Source organism: Scardinius erythrophthalmus (genome assembly GCF_964197995.2).
Source record: "Scardinius erythrophthalmus genome assembly, chromosome: 1".
NCBI lineage: Eukaryota > Metazoa > Chordata > Actinopteri > Cypriniformes > Leuciscidae > Scardinius > Scardinius erythrophthalmus.
The window spans coordinates 58,191,661-58,215,382 of NC_138221.1; the positions used below are offsets into that span (position 1 = coordinate 58,191,661).

A 23,722-nucleotide genomic window follows, 5' to 3' on the forward strand; every position below is an offset into this window, starting at 1 on the left:
ACCATCAAAACCTTTAAAGGTTGAGGTTATATATGAAGCCTTTCAGTCGCTAAGCAGGGCAGATTTATTGGGCTTCTCCCACAGGCAGCCACTGAGGGGCAGAGCGCTCAAGATCTCACTGCGGGTTATTGACAGGAGAGAGAGAGGAGACTCGGTTCTGTTTCAGTGGAGAAATCGAATGTGACAGCACAATTCATTTGACTCCAGCGTGGAAAATGGACGACTTTGATTTTGATTGCATTATTATGCTAAGTGAATATGCATGCGGATAAAGCATGTCAAACACTGCAACAGGTGTTCCCCCTCACTTAATGCACTTCACTGCTTATTTGCAGATTCGCTGCACTATTTTTGGTAAAGCTGCTGTAAAAATGAATCATTTATGGCAGTGATGGAAATGGGGTTTTCATTACCTACATTAGGCTACTAATTTTTGATTGACAGTTAGCTTTGATTGAGTTCCAGTATATGAGTGGCACGCATTTCACAACTACGCTCAGACGAAATTACCTCAGGAGGTAGATATGAATTATTAAAAAAAAAAACACTTTCCCTCCCCTTAAATAGCATGCTTCAATCAATACAGGACAATGGTGAAATAACGCACTGCAGCAATAACTGGCAACAGTTACAGCTGATGTGAAACAGCTTGTGTCAGCAGTGGAGCAGGATGTCCAGGCAGGCGCTCAGTGTTTTGTGAGCTCAGCTCGGGGAGGCACCAGTTGCTCAGTCGCTGCTGTCATAGTGGATCCGTGTCTCCGTTACTGAGTGATGACAACACTTTATATATGTGAGCGAACTGCAACAGACACAGCGGAGGGACAAACGAGGGCGAAGGCGTTTTAATTTCCACCCGGGTTGATTTGTGTCGACTATGGTGGAGCTGGAGAAGGAGGTTCTGCCGCTGCCGCCGCGGTACCGGTTCCGAGACCTGTTGCTCGGGGACTGGCAGACGGACGACAGGTACAAGCAACTTCAACTCCTCAGCTTATGTTTACATACGTGCTTTTCCAATGACTCACGCTTCCATTTGAAATAACTGCATGTGAGCACTGCACAGGGAATTACTATAGAAATATGAGCATTATAGCCTAATAACATGAGTATGAGTATTAGTAATAGCCATAGTATTAGCATTAGATTGAGAGTAGTATGAGATGCAGTAAGAATTCCAATTGGCTGTGGAGTATTAGTACAGTAACCTACTGGTATTGGTTATTGGTATTAATAAGGTCATTTGAATGCAATACTGGAACTAGTTTTAGTATTAAAATAAGTATTAGTTGCTATTATAATTATTAAGATTATTAGTAGACTGTTACCGTAGCCAACTAATATTAGTGTCAGTATGTACTATGTATTATACAGTCTGGCTGTGTCTTAAAACTTATTAAGCACCTTGTGATGTCCACAAATGCTGTCTAGCTAGCTAGGCTGTAGTCTGTGTGTTTATCCTGGCATAGGCTATGCGTAGTTGTTTTATGCAGGCTTTGATGCAGCCTGGTCACATTTTTATCTCTTTGACTTCAACAGCCATTTTACAGACAGCAAAAGCAGAGAAAAATATGAACTGACAAATATTTGGGTTTGTGCATGCTTGTGTCATATCTAACGTCTAATGTGATGATGTTTTGCACACCTCAGATGATATCACCTGTTTATTTTAATTCAATGTGGCAGGTTACAGCACTCCAAAATAATGGGGAAACATGAAGATGGTATATTTAAAATATTTGTTTAATGGCATCTTTTTACTCTGCAAAGAAGGCCAGTCCCAGCTAACACATTTTAGTTCCCAGAATGTTCTGGTAACATTAGTTTTAGGTTACCAGACCTTAAATAACCAACGTTATTTTTGGGTTCCCAGAACATGTATTTGTAACATTTGTTTTTGGTTAGCCAAGAAAGTTTTTTGTTATGGAAATAGAATGTATTTTTGGGTTTGCAGAACGTTTCCCAAACCTTCCTACGTTTTAACGCTGAAAATAACCTGCAGGGACCATGGGAAGGTTCTCTTTAGGTTGCAAAAAAAAAAAAAAAAAACCTATAGAGAATGTTACTAGAACGTTCTTATTTCGTCCTCTCCCTCACCCCCTCACCCCTTTCTGTGTTTGCTGGGGTATCTCCAATACCAACACTGCCACGGATGAATGTATTAAATACATTTTTTTCTTCTTCTCAATATCCGGGGAGGAAATGAGTAAAGCCATTCAACACCAACATTTTACATACGGGTAAAATTTCCCAATTCTCGATTCCAATTTTTAGCACACAAAAAAAAAACCCACTAGCCTAACTAATATTAAGTTCAAACATTTTTATAGAGGAGAAAAAACAAACAATTAAGAAGCACAAATATAACTAAATAAAGATACAAACAGTGCTTTAAAGGCCCCCTGAAATCAAAATGCAAGTTTTTTAGCTTTTAGTATGAATATGTTGGCCTTAAGGTTTTGAATAAGCTGGTGTGTTCCAAAACAATGACACACACATTTAGGAGATATAAGCATTCAAAACTTACAGTCTTTCACTTCTGTTAAAATGGATTACAGATTTTTATGACATCACCGCGGACTTCAGCTTCTAATCACATCTTCTGTCCAATCAAATGCTCTCTAGAATCTAAAGCTCCGCCCCCAATGCTATAAATACAGAGCAGTGTGGGTTGGAGATGTGTGTTCGGTTGCTCAAACGCTCGAGTTTTATTCCGTTTTCCAACTGTACGTTGGTTAAGAATGAAATGGCTAGAATTTATTCACACCTCTTGAATCTAACGTATCATCAGTGCTCGGATTCACTTTCATGGTGTTGTCAAGTATGACTTAAAGTCTGTGAGGTAAACTAAACGCTATTGGCTATTTGAAAAGGGGGAGGAGCCATTCAATATGTCCCGCCTTAGCTTCCTGCTTCAGTGGAAATTACCTCAACGTATCATACAAAGCTGCACGTTCCAAGGCACTTCAGTGGACCTTTAAGTTTTACATGTAGGTCTAACAGTAATATTCCAGTAAGAAATACACAGAAACTGAATAAAGTAATAAAATGTAAAGTAACACTGTATGGTCTTCACTGTTTAAGTAAAATATAGGCTAGATGAATCCTACAAAAGTTATTCAATCAAGAGCAATGAGTGAGCATTTTCTCTTGTCTTTTGTTTTTTGATCAGTGGACTGGAGCATGTTTATTAGACTGCTGTCACTTTAAGACCCGACGCACATGACGCGGATCTGATAAGCATCCGATTCTTTACTCTTTACGTTCATTTAACAAATCTTAACTTTTTTAATACTGTGCTTCACCGAACGTGATTCAATTCCCCGATATACTCACAACAAAGTTATTTTTCCTACTTCGCTTAGAAGTAAAAAGAAGTTGGAAATACATTTGCAGTGATATACTGTTAGCGAACATCCAGACGCCGTCCACGCTGCTTAGAGCGACGCTTAGATGAATATGTAAATAAACACACAACAAAAAAAGACAGCGGTGAGTAAACAATTAAGAAAGCAGTACAGAATGACTCTTTTGGCATTATCCTGAACATTGTATAAGCATTTGTTTCATGTGGACAGAATATAGGCTCTCGGAGCGTGCAGAAGTCCTGTGAGTCCTTCAAATCAGTCTACAGGCTTTCATAAACAACCTAGGAAGTCGGGGAAGGTCTTGTTTTTTTTTTTGTTTCTTTTTCGTAACTAGCTGTTCACACATTGGCAATAAAAAAGCTATTAATACAATTCTTATTTTTTATGTTAAATAGAAAATATCAATCAGAAATTAATGTTATTTATGACCGTCCTAATATATTGACTATATCAATCACTTAAGATTTGTCATTTATAATTTGCCAACTGTAGCAAATCTAAAGAGCATTTAACGCTTTCTTCAATGATGTCAATTTACCTGTGATTCAGTGGTTTATTGTGAGAGCCAAAGCACTTAAACGTACACATGAGCTAAATATGCCATTTAGCCAGATGGTGGAACATAAAAATCTGCATTTTATGCTTGACACTCCGTTGCTAGGTGAGGACGGAGGACCGAAACACTTTAGTCCTTTAGAAAGATAAGAATGAGTTTTCTCCCTCGCTTCTGGTCTTCCTGAGTGGGTGTTCAAAATGCACTAATTGGCGAGCGCTCATTCGTAAAGGGGGTTAAAAGTAGGGGACATGTCTTCGTAAATGGAGCAACTACTTCAGGTGATAATTCCACATTTGAAACAGCCTCCATTTGACAGTTTCAAAGGGATCTCATTACTGAAATCATATCTAATCACTCTCACCAACTGGGGATTGATTATGTTATTTGCCTATCAGAGAGTGTGCAGGGGTGGCAAACACCGTGGTCTGTCGCTCTCCCTGTGGATGCGTTTTGTAGTACAGCTGACAAAGATAGAGAAGCTTGTTTCCTGTTCAGACAACCCACTGAACACTCTCACTGCATAAAGTGTGTGTGTGTGTGTGTGTGTGTGTGTGTGTGTGTGTGTGTGAGTGTGAGAAACATTAACCTGCTCAACCTGGCTCCTTGAGGACTCGAAAATAAGGATGTCTGGCTCCTTCGGCTCTGAATTAAAGACCTCGTAAAGTCAAAAGGCAAAGTGCAAGTAGGCAAATCACTTTATGCCAGTGTAAACAGAATGTTAGCATTAAAGGATTTCACATTATGTCCACATTATTATTGCAGCATGAAAGAATGTGAAGAATCGTCATCTGCTCTTTTCCATCCATATGTTTCAGGGGCGTTTCCTTCGAGGAGGCAAGGGAGGCAGTGCCTCCTCAAAAAATATGAGAAAATAATCGATATTACAAAAATAAAACAAATATCACAAAATGTGACATTAAAAAGTGTATAATCACTCGCTTTTCTAAAGTAACACAGTGCAACAGCGACACCAGCAGGTAAAGTTACCGCGGGACGCTGCGTCTCTCTTGCCTCCCCTGAACCCATTGAATTTTAAAGTCCCCCTGTGTTAAAAATCAAGCTTTTAATGTTGTTTATATGTCTATGTGGTGTTTTTAATATGCTTTAAGACAAACCATGTGCAAATTCATAAGTCAACATCATTGCTGAGTATTTTCTCCTTAAAACTGCAGTGAACTAAAGACAGTCTCAAAAACACGGTTCGAAGTTCGCTGGTGTTTCTGACGTTAAAAACTACCTTATAACCAATCAGGTCAATGTGTGATCGTCAACAAGTGGATCTCTGAGCTGGTGTGAGTGAGTGGAGGCGGGGCTAATTTGCATATTCATAGAACCGCGTATACTAAATGAGGCAAGGGTGTGGAGTTCCGTTCAAGCTATTTTAAGGCATGAAGAAATTTGTTTTCAAGGGGGAAAAAAGCGTTTAAATATGTCATTTTGGTGATCAAAGATGAATTTTAAGGGATATAATTATTGACTACAGGGGGACTTTAACAGATCCCCTAAAGTGTGCGGTGGGTTTGATGGGGAGTAATTGAGAATGAATGGGGGAAGGTCACGTGAGAGGAGGAAATGTCTCCATCGCGCTTTGATTGGATTGGATTTGATTTGTTTGTGTGATAAATCCTGCCTCTTGTTTTCGTGCGCATTCAAGAATCGGTCTGAATGAACAACATTTTGGAGTTGAAAAAGTACCGTAAAATTAAAACGTAAGTAAACAACTCGCTTAGATATCACTGCTTTATCACATCAAAATCAAACTTGAAATGGCCTGAAAAACTATCATTATTTGATTTGTTGGTTACTTTTTAAGGGTTTTCATGAATGATTCTCTTTACAGAAAACAACTCCAAACTCTTTCAGTGATCAAACTGAACATAGTTTACGTTGACTTTGTGTCTGGAACCTCAAAACCTCTTTTTAGTCATAGTGATAGTCCCATCAATCCAATCAGTTTGAATATAACATCAGCAGCAGCATAATACTATTACTATAATTATATACTAACTCTTTAAACATTACAGAAACTTTAGTCACTTTCCAGTGTTAAACCCTTAAATTTTTATATTGGTGCAAAACTGTCTATGTTTAGTTGTGTGTGTGTGGTCATGGTAACCCCTATTTTATACAGGTGAAACTCAAAAAATTAGAATATCATGCAAAAGTTATAATTTTGATGATTATGGCTTACAGCTTATGAAAACCCCAAATTCAAAATCTCAGAAAATTTGAATATTACATGAAATCAGCAAAAAAAAAAAAAAAAAAAATGTTATACAGAAATGTCGGCCCTCTGAAAAGTATAATCATGCATATGCATATGTACACTCACCTAAAGGATTATTAGGAACACCTGTTCAATTTCTCATTAATGCAATTATCTAATCAACCAATCTCATGGCAGTTGCTTCAATGCATTTAGGGGTGTGGTCCTGGTCAAGACAATCTCCTGAACTCCAAACTGAATGTCAGAATGGGAAAGAAAGGTGATTTAAGCTATTTTGAGCGTGGCATGGTTGTTGGTGCCAGACGGGCCGGTCTGAGTATTTCACAATCTGCTCAGTTACTGGGATTTTCACGCACAACCATTTCTAGGCTTTACAAAGAATGGTGTGAAAAGGGAAAAACATCCAGCATGCGGCAGTCCTGTGGGCGAAAATGCCTTGTTGATGCTAGAGGTCAGAGGAGAATGGGCCGACTGATTCAAGCTGATAGAAGAGCAACTTTGACTGAAATAACCACTCGTTACAACCGAGGTATGCAGCAAAGCATTTGTGAAGCCACAACACGCACAACCTTGAGGCGGATGGGCTACAACAGCAGAAGACCCCACCGGGTACCACTCATCTCCACTACAAATAGGAAAAAGAGGCTACAATTTGCACAAGATCACCAAAATTGGACAGTTGAAGACTGGAAAAATGTTGCCTGGTCTGATGAGTCTCGATTTCTGTTGAGACATTCAGATGGTAGAGTCAGAATTAGGCGTAAACAGAATGAGAACATGGATCCATCATGCCTTGTTACCACTGTGCAGGCTGGTGGTGGTGGTGTAATGGTGTGGGGGATGTTTTCTTGGCACACTTTAGGCCCCTTAGTGCCAATTGGGCATCGTTTAAATGCCACGGCCTACCTGAGCATTGTTTCTGACCATGTCCATCCCTTTATGACCACCATGTACCCATCCTCTGATGGCTACTTCCAGCAGGAAGCACCATGTCACAAAGCTCGAATCATTTCAAATTGGTTTCTTGAACATGACAATGAGTTCACTGTACTAAAATGGCCCCCACAGTCACCAGATCTCAACCCAATAGAGCATCTTTGGGATGTGGTGGAACGGGAGCTTCGTGCCCTGGATGTGCATCCCACAAATCTCCATCAACTGCAAGATGCTATCCTATCAATATGGGCCAACATTTCTAAAGAATGCTTTCAGCACCTTGTTGAATCAATGCCACGTAGAATTAAGGCAGTTCTGAAGGCGAAAGGGGGTCAAACACACTATTAGTATGGTGTTCCTAATAATCCTTTAGGTGAGTGTATGTAGTTATATATACTAAATATATTAGTTTCACCTTTTAATTTGCATGAACTTTTGCACGATATACAAATTTTTCGAGTTTCACCTGTAGATGGAATGGCAATACCAGAAATCTTTGATCTTTTGGGGACATTTTTGGTTATCCCCATATAAAAACCAACATGTGTCTGGTGGGTACTGGTGTCACCGTGGTGACCTAAATTGAGGTCCCCATGAGGAAACAAGCTTATAAAACAAGCTTCTTTTTTTGTAAAAATGCAGAACGTTTTCTGTGATGGGTAGGTTTAGGGGTAGGGTGAGTGTAAGGAGATAGAATATACAGTTTGCACAGTATAAAAACCATTAAGTCTATGGAGAGTCCCCACAAAGATAGTGAACCAGACGTGTGTGTGTGTGTGTGTGTGTGTGTGTGTGTGTGTGTGTGTGTGTGTGTGTGTGTGTGTGTGTGTGTGTGTCAGAGGCAGTAATTCCTCCTCCCTGGAGATCCCATGGCATGGTGTTCCTCACTGTGTGTTGTCCCTATCACCTTCTTACATGCATAACAAATACTCTCTGGATAGCTAGATAGACTACACACAGTAGCTTACTGCTAATCTGGCTTACAGTGGGTTCTAACAGAGAATGTTCTAAGAACTTTGACTAACATTCTGACAAGGTTCTCTCGAAGTTATGAACATTCTTCCAATAGCGTAAATAGAATGTTCATTCAAAGTTATCCGATCTTTAATTATGTTCTCAGAACAGCATTACTTGTTTCAGAACATTCAAAAGTAATGTTCCCATATTTTTGAGATGGTCCTCACTGCAGAACATGAAATCCAGGGGGAGGAGTTGGATCTGGATTACATATGGATTACTTTCACCTTACATATACCTAAACCTACACATCTCCACCCCCTGATCCCTAAACCTACCCATCTCCACCCCTTATATCTGGATCCAACTCCGCCCCCTGGATCTCGTGTACTGTAGTGAGGTGCTACTGATATTTTTTGTAAAATGAAATGTTCCCATACCCTTCACATAACCAACAGAAAAACATTATAAACCATTATAAATTAATTCAGTTCAGAGAACATTCAGAAATAACAATTTTATAACTTTATGTTAGCGTTAGCAAAACACTATGTGAATGTATTTTGTTAGCTGGCTTAGCGCTTGACATTTCATTTTTAAATAGCTCAGTTGACGTTTGATCTTAACATAAATTACAGTGAAGTGATTCTGAGAATATTGAATGAAGCTCCATTCTAAAAACATTCATTTGCAGCTCAGGACTAAATTCAGTATACATTGACACATTGTTTACCGTGATTGTGCCGTCTGTCTAAACAATCAGCTTGAACGAAGCGTGGCAAAATCATTCTGAAAGTATAATAGAACTGATCTAATAGATTTACCTCAAATGCCAGTGACAACGCAGCATCCCATTGGCTGTCTGACAGGAAGTGGAACGTTTTTACTATGTCAGGCTGCATTTACTCTTCTGAAAGTGACAGAAGGCTCAGGGATTTTAGGGAGAAGCAAGTAACTATTTGAGGAAAATACCTGACAAACATCGTGTCAGAGGGACTTGGTTAGGTTTGAGCAAAGACAGTAGTTCTGGGGAATGAAAGCCCAGCGCCGATTAAAAGTGACAGACAGGTTAATTCAGCAGCCAACTCAGCTAAAGCTTGTCCCACATGTCTCACACCTCTCACTTCTATTAATCTCCTACGCAGGTCTCTAGTGCACACACACACACACACACATGTAAACACACGTATGCCTACGCATATAAATGCGACAACACTCTGTTAGCCACTTATGTCCTCTTGATTCTTGCTGAACACACTTGTGTTTTGAACTTTTGTTTTGAACCATTTCCCCTGCTGCGTACTCTTTCCCTGCTCTCTGTGCATGTTTGTTCAGATTACTTGAGCACCTCTTTGGATAACCCATATAACCAACCCCTTTACCTTCCAAAAAACTCACACCCCCAGCAACGGAGGCAGAAGATGTAAGATGTGGCAGGTTACTTTAAAGCATGTCAGTTAAATTGAACGCGTGTTGGTTTGAAAAAAAAAAGACAATTATTTAATCTCAAAAGATAACCAGGACTGTGGCTCTAATGACTTGTATGGATTCCCAGCTGTAATTAACATAATACTCGACTAAAAGCACATTTGGTCTGTTAATGGCAGCATGCGAGTTGCCATGATTTTCTGGAGCTCAGAATGTGGTTCTGGGCAGCAGATGCAGAGACAGCCTCGTCTGATCCAGCTGAAACATTATGGAAAACCAGCATTATTGGCAGTATCTAGAGATCTATTTAAATCTGTATTTTCTTCAAGGGATTGTTTTTTAATCATTTAATTTTTCGTCAATCAAAACACCATTCACAGCCCATTTAATTTAAAAAATACACAGGAAAACTTGGGGCCGGGACTACTCATTTGTTGAGGAACATTTGACGTCAAATTTAACCCACCCACAGGATATTAACGTGAAAACGTCTCTCAAAATGGGAAATTACTTGAAATATGAAAAGCGTAAAAATTAGAAACTTGAATAAATGTCATTTAAAAAACTCACTGATAGCAAATGTAATATTTCACACCTCCACACTGGGGGCATTTCTAGGGTCAGTGAATATCCGGAGCTTAGCCAAGACATTTGTGGACATGTATGGGACTATTGTTTGATGATATATTGGAATAAAATACACTGTAAAGTCTTTAAAATTAATTTTGAAACCTTACACCAGCAAGGAGACATTATATGAAGTATTTCTTTTAAAGTCCCCCGTAGTCAATAATTGTATCCCTTAAAGCGTATCTTTGATCACCAAAATGACATATTTAAAAGTTTTGTCCTTGAAAAAAAAAAGTAAAAAGTAAAAAAAAAAGAAGCTTGAATGTAACTCTACACCCTTGCCTCATTTAGTATATGCGGTTCTATGAATATGCAAATTAGCCCCGCCTCCACTCACTCGCACCAGCTCAGAGATCCACTCGTTGACGATCACACGTTGACCTGATTGGTTACAAGGTAGTTTGTGACGTCAGAAACACCAGCGATTTCAAATCACGTTTTTGAGACTGTCTTTGGTTCACTGCAGTTTTAAAGAGAAAATACTCATGAATTTGCACATGATTTGTCTTAAAGCATATTAAAACACCACATAGACAAATAAACAACATTAAAAGTTGGATTTTCACCGCAGGGGGACTTTATTATTTCATAGACAGCATTTTAAGTCATGATACACATTTCTGACAGGAAGATTCATTCAAAAAGGTAGGATAACATTTAATTTATTTGATCAAAAATACAGTAAAAGCATTAATGTTGTGAAATATTATTACAATTTAATATCACTGTTTTCGTTAATATATTTAAAAATGTAATTTATTCCTGTGATCAGAGCTGAAATTTCAGCATCATTACTCCAGTCTTCAGTGTCACCTGATCCTTCAGAAATCTGTCACACATTGCTTCTCGACCAATCATCACTTGCCATTTTTAATTACATGCATGATGCCATTGAGAAGGCGGAACTAGCGACTGACTTCCAGAAACAAGAGTGCGTAAACAAACAATGGCTACCGAAATTACATGTTTGCTTAATGCTAATTCCAGTTCTCACCAGGTTGCTAAAGTGCCCCCACTATTGTTCGCCAGCATTTTCACTCAGTCATGGTAGTCCCTCAAGGTAACATCATAAAGGCAGAATTATTGTTGCCATACTGTAGCTCCACAAACCATTCCCCCATTGCATAATTCCACCTAGCAGCACCAATACAATCGTCTCTCTTTTGTTTTGGCGTGTTTGAAAGCTGTGTACAGAAGAGCTACTGTGCTCCTATTGGTCAACTTCACAGATTCTGTCTTCTTTCTGTCTGGACATTGTGAAGCGACGGTTGTCATCCATTATGACACACTATACGAGATAAAATGATCGATTGTTGCTTTTGTCGACGCCCATTGTCCTTTTTACGAATCACCACAACACCATACATCAAATGGATTGTGCCAAAATCGGGCTGATTTCGTGTAGACTGAATTTGGTCGTGCTACAGCTCTACTGTTGAAAAAGTAGCTTGTTACAAGCTGAATTACGAAAACTGAAAGTGGAATTACAGTCATGCTACTAAAAAAATAGCAGCATTTCCTCACTCTAGGGATCTAAACAAAAATATTCTTTAGTGAGCTGTCTTTTTTTTTTTTTTTTTTCACCTTTCCTTGATCAGACAGTGTTGAGTACATAATGGGTGGCCCAAATTAAACAGTCTCACCAGTCTATTAAACCAAGAGCATTTCTGTTTCTGACAATAACCCATGACTCAGAAATATTACATGACTAGCTGTAGCATTTCAGAACTGGTGTGGGTTGATGCAACGGTTCTCTGTGAAAGGAGCAGTCTAGCCTTTTGCTTTGAACTGGACTTAAAATAAAGCTTCAGGCAATAAGATTGAGAGAGAACATGAATGCCACTCTTTATCATTGATTTACTCTGAAGTCATGCACTTGCAGAAACACCATCCAATCACATTCAAAATGATAAAATCAACATCTCTGGCCTCGCACACAGATACACACACACACACACACACACACACACACACACACACACACACACACACACACACACACACACACACACACACACACACACACACTCCATCCATCATGCTCAGTCACATGCCTTTTTTTGCACAACGTGCTTCATTAGCAGTGCCGTTCTTCTAAACCGATAGACTGGGACTGTAGTGGCCCGCAGCTCAGCGATGGCACTCGGCTCGGTATTACCATACAAATAACAGCCTTCTGTCTTACAGGCCAGGTCTTTTATCGACTTCGCCGTTGTGTCTCCCACTTGACAGACTTCCCCCTGCAGCCCCATTATTCCTCAGCTCAGAGACGGAAAGCTCTGGATTAGATCAACAAGTCACTTGTTGTGTACACTTTAAATGAAACCAAAATTGACTTGAAACCGAAATTGAAGGGTTCAGTGGAATGACCAAAATCATACATCACGGAATGAGTAATTTTATGGTGTGTCACAGTAGTGGCATTTAGTACATCACAGTTATTTCTGCAGGGAATCTTAGAGAAAAAAAAAATAATTATGACCATATAATACCAATTAAATATTTTCACCACAGGGGGACTTTTAACAAAAAAATCTAAATCTAATTAAAATTTTTGATGAAAATGAATGTCTCATATTTCTTATAGATTATACAGAATGAATGTCTATATAATTCTCACCTTATATAAAACCAGGAGTTCAGAGGTGCTTTTAGTCATTTTTCAGTGTAGACCTTAGTCAGGTTAGACGCCATATTGAATTTAGCGTGGATGAAAACAATGCTAAGAGGGATAGACTTAGTCTTTACAATGGCATGCACTGTATAAAGATCCTAGATCGTGTAACTGTCTTAACTCGCAACTTTTAAAACTGTTTCATGGAGTTTTCTGAATTCTTTTTTTCCGAGACGGTAGACGGTATGTTGTTAAACAGTACAATCTGAATTTACAATTGTACATTTAGTACAATTGAATGCACTATCCCTCACCGCCTTTTTTTTATTCCTGTCAAAAATTATATATGCGCTGCTCTGACTAAGATCTGTTGGGGCACAGGATACCATCAAGTTCCCTAATTTTGTAGGGTGGTCTAGGAAAAAAATTTACCAAAAGGTTCACTTCTGATAACTTTGGGAGGAGTATTTTACATTTTCTTGAGTACTGTGGTGTTTAAGTATGGGCTTCAAAGGATGTCACTTGTTAAATGTAAAATAAACATAATTTTACAAGCTACTGTTATCATTAACCCAGCAACTGGACAGAAACTTTGACAGCTAAACGGAACATTAGCGGGATTCCCTCTCAATTGTGTATTTGCAATCTTTGGCCTATAAAATATCTATACAAACATTGCATTTGACTTGTATCTTGAAAATTTTACAAGCATGCTTACCTTACATGATGGAAAATCAGATATCAAACAGAAGAAAAAGGCACAATGGGATATCCAAGAGCAACCCATTCCACTAAAATATGAATTCAAACAATTACTCATTCCCTCATTAGCTTAATCTTAGCAGCTAACTAACTTACAGTCTGAGCAAATCTGAGATTCCAAAGAAAAAACTAGAGCCATTCCACTGTAAAAAAATAGCATCACCCCTACCTGAGATTAAAATATATTAAAGGGTCATGAAACCCTAAACCAAATTTTCTGAGATTTTAACAGAGGTATGTGTGTTGAACACCATTGAAGACAATGTTAGCATCTGTTAGATTTAATAGTAGGGGGAAAATGATTAAATTTGAGTTTTTTTGCGCTATTTTCATCTTCCGGGTTTAAAATCTTCATCGTGTCAGAGCACTATAGTACTTTGATGACTCATCGGTGTCTCATAATTATTCATGACTGAGTTTTCTTATCCAATGATAACAGACTTTCTCTTAATTATTCATGACACCACCTGGAACTTTCCAATAACAGACATGTCAAACTGTGATATCGTGTAGTAGATGAGAGAGGCAATGATGGGAGGCGTTTGTTTTCATGGTGCAAAAGTTCCAGTGCATCTTTCCCCGCGATGCTGCCAGGGCTAGACTCTGGCCATCAACCACGGACACATCTAAACTGTGTGTGTGTAGCAACCATTCAACTGGAGAATGGTGGACTTCGGCCTTGTACAGTAATGCAGGTTGCGTCTTGCGAGTGGCGGTCCCGAGGACTTTTCTATCGCTTCAGAGGTGTGTGTGTGTGTGTGTGTGTGTGTGTGTTTGTGTGTCTAAAACGTAACCCTGACCGTTTTTCTTGCCTTTTGTTAAATAATCACTCGTTATTAAAATGTAGATATTTCGATAATACCTCAATTGTATGGAACGTATGCTTAATTTGTGCAAATTTCTATGTCACTTTCCATCTTTATTATGGGGTTCAGGGGGCGCGAAGATCTAGGCTATGTACAGAACGTTGTTTTTTTTTTTTAAGCAGAAAATGTATTATTATTTTTAAATATACATTTATAGTGTGTATAGAAACAAATATATATTTTATAATGACATAATTATACATATACATGTACATTTATATCATGTTTTAAATACAATTATGATTACTGTAGGCTAGTATATGTAGCAGGGCATTCAGTTACTTTTGAAAGGACAAAAATAAGGGATCAGTGTATTTCATTAGACTTTAATTTTGCCAGCTATAAAAAAAATCTAGCATTTCCTCACGTTTTACCACTGATTTTTAGTGACAGTCGATATGCATGGGCCACTGGCGATGATAGTTTCCCCCCTCCCCCTCCCCTGCCGTGCCATACCACACCCACTCTCCTCCCTTCTTCTCACAGCCACCACGCCCATTTAAAGGTCCCGTTGCATGCGATTCCATGTTTCAAACTTTAGTTAGTGTGTAATGTTGCTGTTAGAGCATAAATAATATCTGTAAAATTATAAAGCTCAAAGTTCAATGCCAAGCGAGATATTTTATTTAACAGAAGTTGACTACAAAAAACGGCTCGATTGGACTACACCCCTCTACATCCTGCATTGGTGACATCACCAGAACCGTTTCTTGACTAACCTCCGCCCACAGGAATGCTCCCTCAACTCTACTGGCTATTTGCGCACTTCTTATAACTTAGCCTACTGTGTTTACTCAGCTCTTACGGTGATTTTCTGAAGTAAAACTGACGCTTCATCTTTTGTGTGATGTACAATAAACTTTATTAAACTCATCAGTACATGTTTGATCATCATTCAGACAGCAGACTTGTAGGCTATTAATAAATAATGGATACATAGCCTACAAGCAGATGACAAATACGTTATAATAACCGTAATTAAACTACTAAACCATACCTGTTTCATCTCTATACAGCAATCTGACTCTGTAGGCATTATTGTCCGACTCGAAATGAACGCCGTTACTGAGAGTTTCTGATATTATCATCATTCCGTGAGATGAATTTTTCCTGACAGACTGAGCGCGAGCTCATGAAGCTCCGCCCCCTGTGTCGTCCAGCAGCACCTCATTTGCATTTAAAGGGGACACACTGAAACGGCTCGTTTTTCTGAGCCCCAAAAAATGTCAATTTAAACATGCTGTAAAAAATGATCTGTTGGGTATTTTGAGCTCAAACTTCACATACACACTCTGGGGACATCAGAGACTTATTTTACATCTTGTGAAAAGGGGCATAGAACGGGACCTTTAAGTTGCATTTTTCAAAAAGATTGTGAGCTAGACTTGAGCTGAAAGAGGGGGGTTTCATGGCCCTTTAATTAAAAAAGGCACTAAACAATAAAACCAGTTCTATTGTTACCAACACAATTCAACAATTTGGTTTTTCCCAAAACCACAGTTCTAAAGAGTTTGTTAACCAACATCTGGAAATATAAGAAAACAACAGAGAACAAAAATCCTTAGAAGTCCTTAGATGCCATGTTTGCTATTTACAGAAATAAAATGACATCTCAGTCTCAAATCAAATAATTAGTAGAAGTTATTACTCCACCACCTGACGTGGTGTTAAGAACGGTTCTATATTGAACCATCGTGTTATACGGGTTTGTGAAACAGTCATGACCAGCTTGTTAATTTCTCCAACAATGCATCATACTATTATAGTTAAGTAGTGAGATACATCTTCTGATAGGATTGTACCTACAGTAACTTTCATTAATGAAATCTTCATCCTCATCCTGACTTGATGCGGTCACATCCTGCTCTCCGTTTTCATCCTGCTTATTTATCCATCTCACTTTTAATAATGTAATGGCCACTTACAAGCACATGGAAATACTCAATTGTCTGTATCACGCAGTATATACCGTCATCCCATCTTACCCTGTCGACCTTTATATACTTTGGTCAAACTTCACCTTTAATTTGGCGTTAATTAGAGTGTGGGTTTAATTAACCTGGATAGTAATAAACTTGGAGCCTCGAGCTTGTTGGAGAGTGATAGTATCATGAATGTGGACCTGCCAAATTAAACCAAGCTTCCCACCCTGACTTTATTTTTAAAAAGGCAAAATTTTATTAATAATACATGGCAGAGCAGACTCTTGTGGGTCTTCTGGGAATAAACAAAAATCCTGAAAATGAGGCTAAATGGTCTGTGTGCTGACAATGCATGGTAATATCTGTCAGGGAATGCCCTCACTAGCTTTGGTGTAAGCTAAACAGATTCTCCCATGATGCCTGTCTGTGCAAGTGTAGCTTTGTGTACCTCTGCTGCCAGGACACACTCCACTCATGATTGGATCTCCCCTGCTCCCAAATCACGTTAGTGTAATATGCCAGCAGAATTTCATTTGGCCCTCTGCAACCTCAGAGACACTGCATTGGCTTTGAAGAACAATGCACTTACCATATTTCATAAATGTTTTCATTTGTAAATTGCTTTTAGTGGCAGTTCATGACAGGTCATGTAATAGACTGACATTTATTTTCATTAGATGAAATGCCAAATATATGTCCGTATGAAATTTACAGGGCTACAGAGCAGGCAGAGCGGATTGCGACGCCAAGTAGTGACTCTTGCTAATACTGACAGAGCTCTGGGCTGTACTGCGGCTCTGGGGTAACATAATGGAAGACAGCAATCTAAATGGGCTAATGGACATTAAAAGTAGGGGCTAGACCAGGGGCACGTCTCTTCAAATAACCCTGGCATTTTACACCTCTACATCCATATCAACCTGCCACTTGGGGTCATTCACACTTAATTTTAGTACAGTAAGCCCAAAGATGCGTGCTTTTTTAATGAAGACATCTGATGAGGGATTTAAAAGCAGCACCGGCACATGAGTAGAAACATGAGTAAAGGATAATGGGAGATAGAAGGTGATGAGTGTTATAATCAAGTCTACTCATAGGGGGGAAACTGGAGTAAAAGGCTATTGAGTGCGTTTACTTACTGTCAAAGGCTCTTGCATATGGTGGGTAAATGATGGCCTTCATTTTATTTGTTGGCTGGAACGCATGCAGCGACAGTGGGAGACTTAAGACAAACGCCCCCATCAGTCGTTCCACAGAGTGGCCACTCATGCAACTTTATAAACCGCTGGAGAAGCAGGGACACAAAAGATGAAGTGAAAGCAGCAAATGGAACCCTCATCCCTCGTGGTCCTGCTCACTTTCATGATGCCTCATCTCGTATCCTTCGCTTGTCCTTGAAGTCCACAAGACTGTACTGCAGTATTCCTTAAAATTCTGCCCTCTAGGGGGTCATTGCTGAGGGCCCTGCAAAGTTTAGCTCAAATCTTGATCAAACTTGCTTACCTGTAAGTTTCTAGTAACTCTGAAGACCTTGACTAGCTCAGGTGTCTTTGATTAGGGTTGGAGCTAAACCAGTGCAGTGGCCCTCCTGGGCCAGATCTGAGGAACCTTGCTGGATGGTGTCCCATTTGTCATTTAAATATTCAAAAGGGTGTTCACAAGTTAATTTATGGACTTTAGTGCGAACTAACTCTTGACATTACCAATGGTAGGACCACAAATTTGATGCTAGTTTTTGTTGCATGGATTATTGGACAGGAGATCATTATGAAAGGGTAGTGTTGTAGTACTCAAGACTAGACTCAATTCTCTCTCAAGTCTGAGTCAAAGACCATATTTGCATGGTCTTGATCTCACCATGGACTTGGGAGCATTTGGACCAAGTTCTGTCTCGAGGACTACAATATTGCGGATGCGTTTTGTGGTCTGTGCATATTGTGCAACTTGTGCATATTGTGATACTGACATGAAACTAGACTTCATTTACCCCATTGGAAAGCATATTTACACTTTCTGAATCATTCAGACCATATTCGGGTCTCTGTCTTGACTCGAACTCGACTCTGTTCTGGTCTCGGTCTTGACTTGGACTCGACCCTATTCTGGTCTCAGTCATGACTCAGACTCAACCTACTTAGGTCACGGCCCGATGAAATCATTTGAAATGAGCTGGTCTTGACTACAACAAGATTAAAATGAGACACTCCATGGCAGGGTTCCTTAGGGTGTTAAAACGAACCCTGGTGCGATTGCTCTGTTAGTGCAGTTGAATAAGTGTGAACGCTGCCTCCCGAACCCTGGTGCGCACCAAACAAGTGGACCGAGACCACCGAAAAGATGGGTCTTGGTCCGCTTCCAAACAAACACTTGTGCGGTTCAAATGATTTATGAACGCAACACGAACCAAAGACATGTAAACAAACCAAAAACAGGAAGATGAGACCCGAAAAATGCTCAAGCATACCTGTTTTTTCTCATCGTAGTCGAAGTATTGCCCATCATAGTTCGGTATAGGCGTCAGAACCGCGTCTCCTCGCGGCAGATCTTCGTGTGTGTGTGTGTGTGACGGAGGGATTCCTGCTGCTGTTTTGACTCCTTTGTACAGTTTATAAGAACTCTTTGCGAGTTCTCAGCAGGTCAAAAAACCATGATATGAATTCTACGCTCATACAACGAGTGCATTTATCTCAGCATGCAGCATTGTTTGGGATGTTCGCTAAGTTCAGTCTCAAAATAGGTGATGTTTCATAAAAGCCGGCCAGTCAGGTTGTGAACGTATCCCTATACCTTGAGGTTCGTGATCTGAACGCTAAAAGGACCAGGTCTAATTTTTGATTAGAGTTGGAGCTAAACTCTGCAGGGCAGGATTTGAGGAGCAGGGGTTCTGATCTCTGGCCTCCGAGATTTGATTCCTGCAGAAAATAAACCTGAACCAGCTAATCAAGGTCTTCCGAAATACTGGAGAGTTACAGGCAGTTGAGTTTGATCATGGTTGGCGCTAAACTCTGCAGGAAAGTGGACCTCAAGGGCAAGAGTTTAGAACCCCTGCTCCGTGTTCTTGTGGATGGACATGCGTAGGTTACAAGAAGACCACATAAGAAGTGCTATATCAGTAATGCAAAATCATTTAAATGATCTCAGCCCTGTTTGCTGAAAACAGCAACTGCAGTAGCAATCTAAAGTTTTTTTGCACTCTGAATTCTCCCTAAACTTTCATTAAAAAAGCTTTAATGTTCGCTACATTAAGTATTATCCTTCCCTTTAGTCAGTGGCGGACATGCTGATGTTTGCCCTGCGCACAGCTGTTGCTGATGCACGCTCCATTTCTCTTCTGTACGCTCTTTGCTCCAGTGATATTACGACACCATTACTGATATACATCCAGTGTCAAACAGATGCTTTTTTAATTTTGTTGTTTTTTATTCTCCCAACCTCTCAGAGGAATATTCATCACATCAGCTCATTCTCAGGTAGGGACCCGAAAATAATTATTTAACAGAATATGGGAAATGTGTTTCCTTGCGACATTGTATTTAGCAGTAAAGGCTCAAATAGATTTATCTCCTAAACGTCCCTCTCCACAACACCTGAAAAATCAGTGTGTATGCAGTAGGTCAGGGCCAGGCTGCCTCAGCCTCCTTTCGGCTAGATAAAGTAGACTACACACAAACCTTTCTTTAGATGTAGCACCTGGGAGGTGTGCAATTTCTTGCTTTCCGTCGTGATTGAGAGAGCATCCCTCTGTGTCTCTATGAATGTCATTTTTCCTGTATTATTAGAGTGCTGCTTTTGTCTGCATGTCCCTCAGAAGTGTATGTGTGTGTGTGTTCCCCGTATCTTATCGCTCAAGGGAAACATTTCTTTCAGATTTTCATCAGCATGTATTGTGCTGGAGTTCATCGTGCAGTCATTGTGTGGCATGCTAGAATTAGTTGTCTCTTTAGTAGGTAAGGTAAGGTAAGGTAATTTATTTATAAAGCACAATTAAAAACAACGGGTAGTTGACCAATGTGCTGTACAATTTGTAAAAACATGCAAAAAGCAAATGTACAAAACAATTATACAATATTATGCAAATAACTAACTACTCTCATAAAACAAACAATCAACTAACTCAGCTATTTGGTTTAGACAGGAAAGCCAGAGAAAAAAGATGAGTTTTTAAAAAAGATTTAAAAGATACCACTGTGGAGGCAGTTCTAATATGCAAAGGCAAACTATTCCAGAGTTTCGGAGCCAACACTGAAAAGGAACGATCACCCCAAAGTTTGCGTCTTGACCTTGGGACAATTAGCAATTTCTGGTCAGAAGACCTAAGTGATCTTGAGGGAGAGTATATCTGTAATAGATCTGAGAGGTAAGGTGGTGCCAGACCATTTAGAGATTTAAAAACAAACAACAAAATCTTAAAATCAATCCTATAACGGATAGGCAACCAATGTAAAGAAAACAAAATCGGAGTGATATGGCTCCGCTTCCGAGATCCTGTCAGCAATCTAGCTGCGGCATTTTGAACAATTTGCAAACGTCTCAGAGTCGACTGATTAATTCCTGCATACAAGGCATTACAGTAATCTAAACGTGAGGTCACAAAAGCGTGCATTACTCTCTCTAAATCCGAAAATGACAAAAATGACTTGACTTTTGTCAATGTTCTTAATTGAAAGAAGCCGGATCGCACAACAGCGTTTACTTGTTTGTCAAATTTGAGGGAGTTATCAAAAATGACCCCCAAGTTTTTCACCATAGATTTACAATAAATAGATAAAGAACCTACATCAACCCAGGGTGACTCAGATACATTAGAAGGTGCAAACACAACAATCTCAGTTTTACATTCATTTAGATGCAGAAAATTTGCAGCCAGCCAAGTTTTCAAATCATTCAGACATGCTAAAAGGGGCCCTAATGAATGATTGTCTTCCTTTTTTACAGGCATATATATCTGTGTATCATCTGCATAGCAGTGAAATGATACTCTGTGTTTTTGAAAGATAGCACCAATAGGAAGCATGTATAATGAAAACAAAATGGGTCCCAAGATGGACCCTTGAGGTATCCCACATTTAAGAGGGGCAGACGAAGATGTAAATTCCCCCATGGTAACTGAAAAACTTCTGTTTGTTAAATAAGACTTAAACCAATTTAAGACAACACCTCGCATCCCTACCAACCTCTCCAGCCGTGCGATAAGAATTTCGTGGTCTATGGTATCAAATGCCGCGCTCAAATCAAGTAGCACCAAAACTGCTGCGTTTCCAGAATCTACAGTCAATAAAACATCATTAAGAACCTTTAAAAGTGCAGATTCTGTACTGTGATGTTTCCGAAAACCAGACTGAAATTCTTCAAAAAGCAAATTTTCATTTAAAAAAGACTCCAGCTGAATGAGAACTGCTTTCTCTAGTATCTTTGAGAGAAATGACAATTTTGAAATAGGTCTAAAATTATTTAACTCATTTGAGTTCAAATTGGTATTTTTAATTAAAGGCTGCACCATAGCATGTTTAAAAATGGCTGGCACAGACCCTGATACAAGGCAGCTATTTATTATATTTAAAACACTAGGACCGACTGTATCAAAAGCCTGTTTGATTAGTTTTGATGAGACTATATCTAGTGGAGAGTCTGATGGCCTTAACTGATCTACTATTTTCACCAAACTAGGAAGATCAAGAACATCAAAGTGATCAAACACCACAGGAGCAGATGGTGTAGCTGTAATATCACAAACAGCCAGAGGAATTTGAGACCTAATTTTTTCAATTTTTGCAACAAAAAATGTTTTAAAATTTTCACACATATCCATTGACATATCAGGCACAATTACATTGGGTGGATTTATAATAGAGTTTATAGTACTAAATAGTACTCTAGGTCTATGACAGTTTCTCTCAATAATATCAGAGAAATACTGTGCCTTTGCTGCTCTAACAGCACCTTGATATGTCTGCAAAGAGTCTCTTAATATATCATAAGACACTTGGAGTCTGTCTTTCTGCCATTTACGCTCTGCCCTCCTGCAGATTTGTCTGAGTGCGCGTGTATTATCATTTATCCAAGGTTCTGCCTTAGTTTTTACACGCCTCGCCTTCAAGGGTGCAATATCATCTAAAATGGTTTTGCATACAGAATTAAAAGAAAACAGCAGAGACTCAGGGTCTAAAAAGGATGAAGTTGAATCAACCACATTATAGTTATTTTCAAACATCGTAGCGAACTCACTGATGACGCTAGTATTTATCCTACGACATAGGCGTGCTCCTGGGAGAGGTTTGTCAGTCTGGCATGGAAAAGTAACCCCAAAAGTAACTGGTTTGTGGTCAGAAAAAACAGCATCACAAACATCTACATAACATACAGAAATGCCATAAGACAAAACTAAGTCCAGTGTGTGTCCATGCTCATGTGTAGGAGCATTCACAGATTGCACAAGATTGAAAGAGTCAATGAGATTTAAGAAGTCCTTCACCAGGGGGTCCGCTGGACAGCACACATGAATGTTAAAGTCCCCCACAATTAGAAACTTATCAAATTTCAATAAAATTTCCCCTAAAAATTCAGAGAAATCCTGAATAAAGTCTTTATTAAATTTAGGTGGCCGATAAATCAGCCCACAAAACACTGGCTCATCCAATTCAAGCTGAAAAGTCTGCAGTTCAAAACTTGGAAAAAGTTCAGTTTCCACAAGACGACAATGATAGCTGTTTTTGAACAAAGTTGCTAGACCTCCACCCTTGCCTGTAGACCGCGGAGAATTTATAAATTTACAATCTGAGGGAACAAGGTCGGCAAAAGGACTTAAATCACCAGTAGATAGCCACGTCTCAGTCACAAATAGTACATCCAGTAATTTCGATGTAAGGAAATCTCTCAAGATAAACGTCTTATTGCAGAGTGATCTCGCATTAACCAGAGCCATTTTGATCAATAAAGAATCACCTGCTACTGACTGTGATGCATAACACAGTGATCGAAAGTTTCGGAGATTTACACCCCTACCTTTACGGAGATATGGCATCGTATGTGTAAGTTGTTGTTTGGTGATGATTGTCGGAACAATTTGCCGAAGCGCTACATATGCTGGCTCCAGTGAGCGCCAATGAATGAATCGATGATCGTCCCACGCGCCATAGCCATGACGGTCGAAATTGGACCTAGACTCCATCAACAGTTTTGCTTTGAGTTTAACAGAAAGCCCGCCGCGTTTCCCACGTCTTCTTCTACGCTTCTTCAGCGGAAGAGCGCAGGGGGCTGAGAGCCGATACAGCGCCAATGGCACAGCAGACAGATCTGGATGAAAATATGAACACGATCCTCCTCGTTCTTTACCCGCCAGTATATCCACAGTAATTTTGATGTTAATAAGCATTTGCCGATCATAAACCAAAATAGCAGTAACATCCTGGACCAGGAGCGAGACGAACAAAACAAACACAAACAGGACAGGTACAGGTAGCAG

The 23,722-nt window shown here is 39.4% G+C and overlaps 1 protein-coding gene across 1 annotated transcript in view; it reads left to right on the plus strand.

Annotated features, from left to right (window-relative positions):
* Positions 1-874: 874 nt before the first annotated feature.
* Positions 875-23,722, plus strand: part of kcnt2b (potassium sodium-activated channel subfamily T member 2b) — a gene marked incomplete at both ends in the record, with an annotated part of 106,325 nt that continues 83,477 nt past the window's right edge. The window contains one exon of the mRNA XM_081357210.1: positions 875-963. Within this exon, the coding sequence (XP_081213336.1) occupies positions 875-963 (89 nt within the window). The remainder of the gene's footprint in view (positions 964-23,722) is intronic.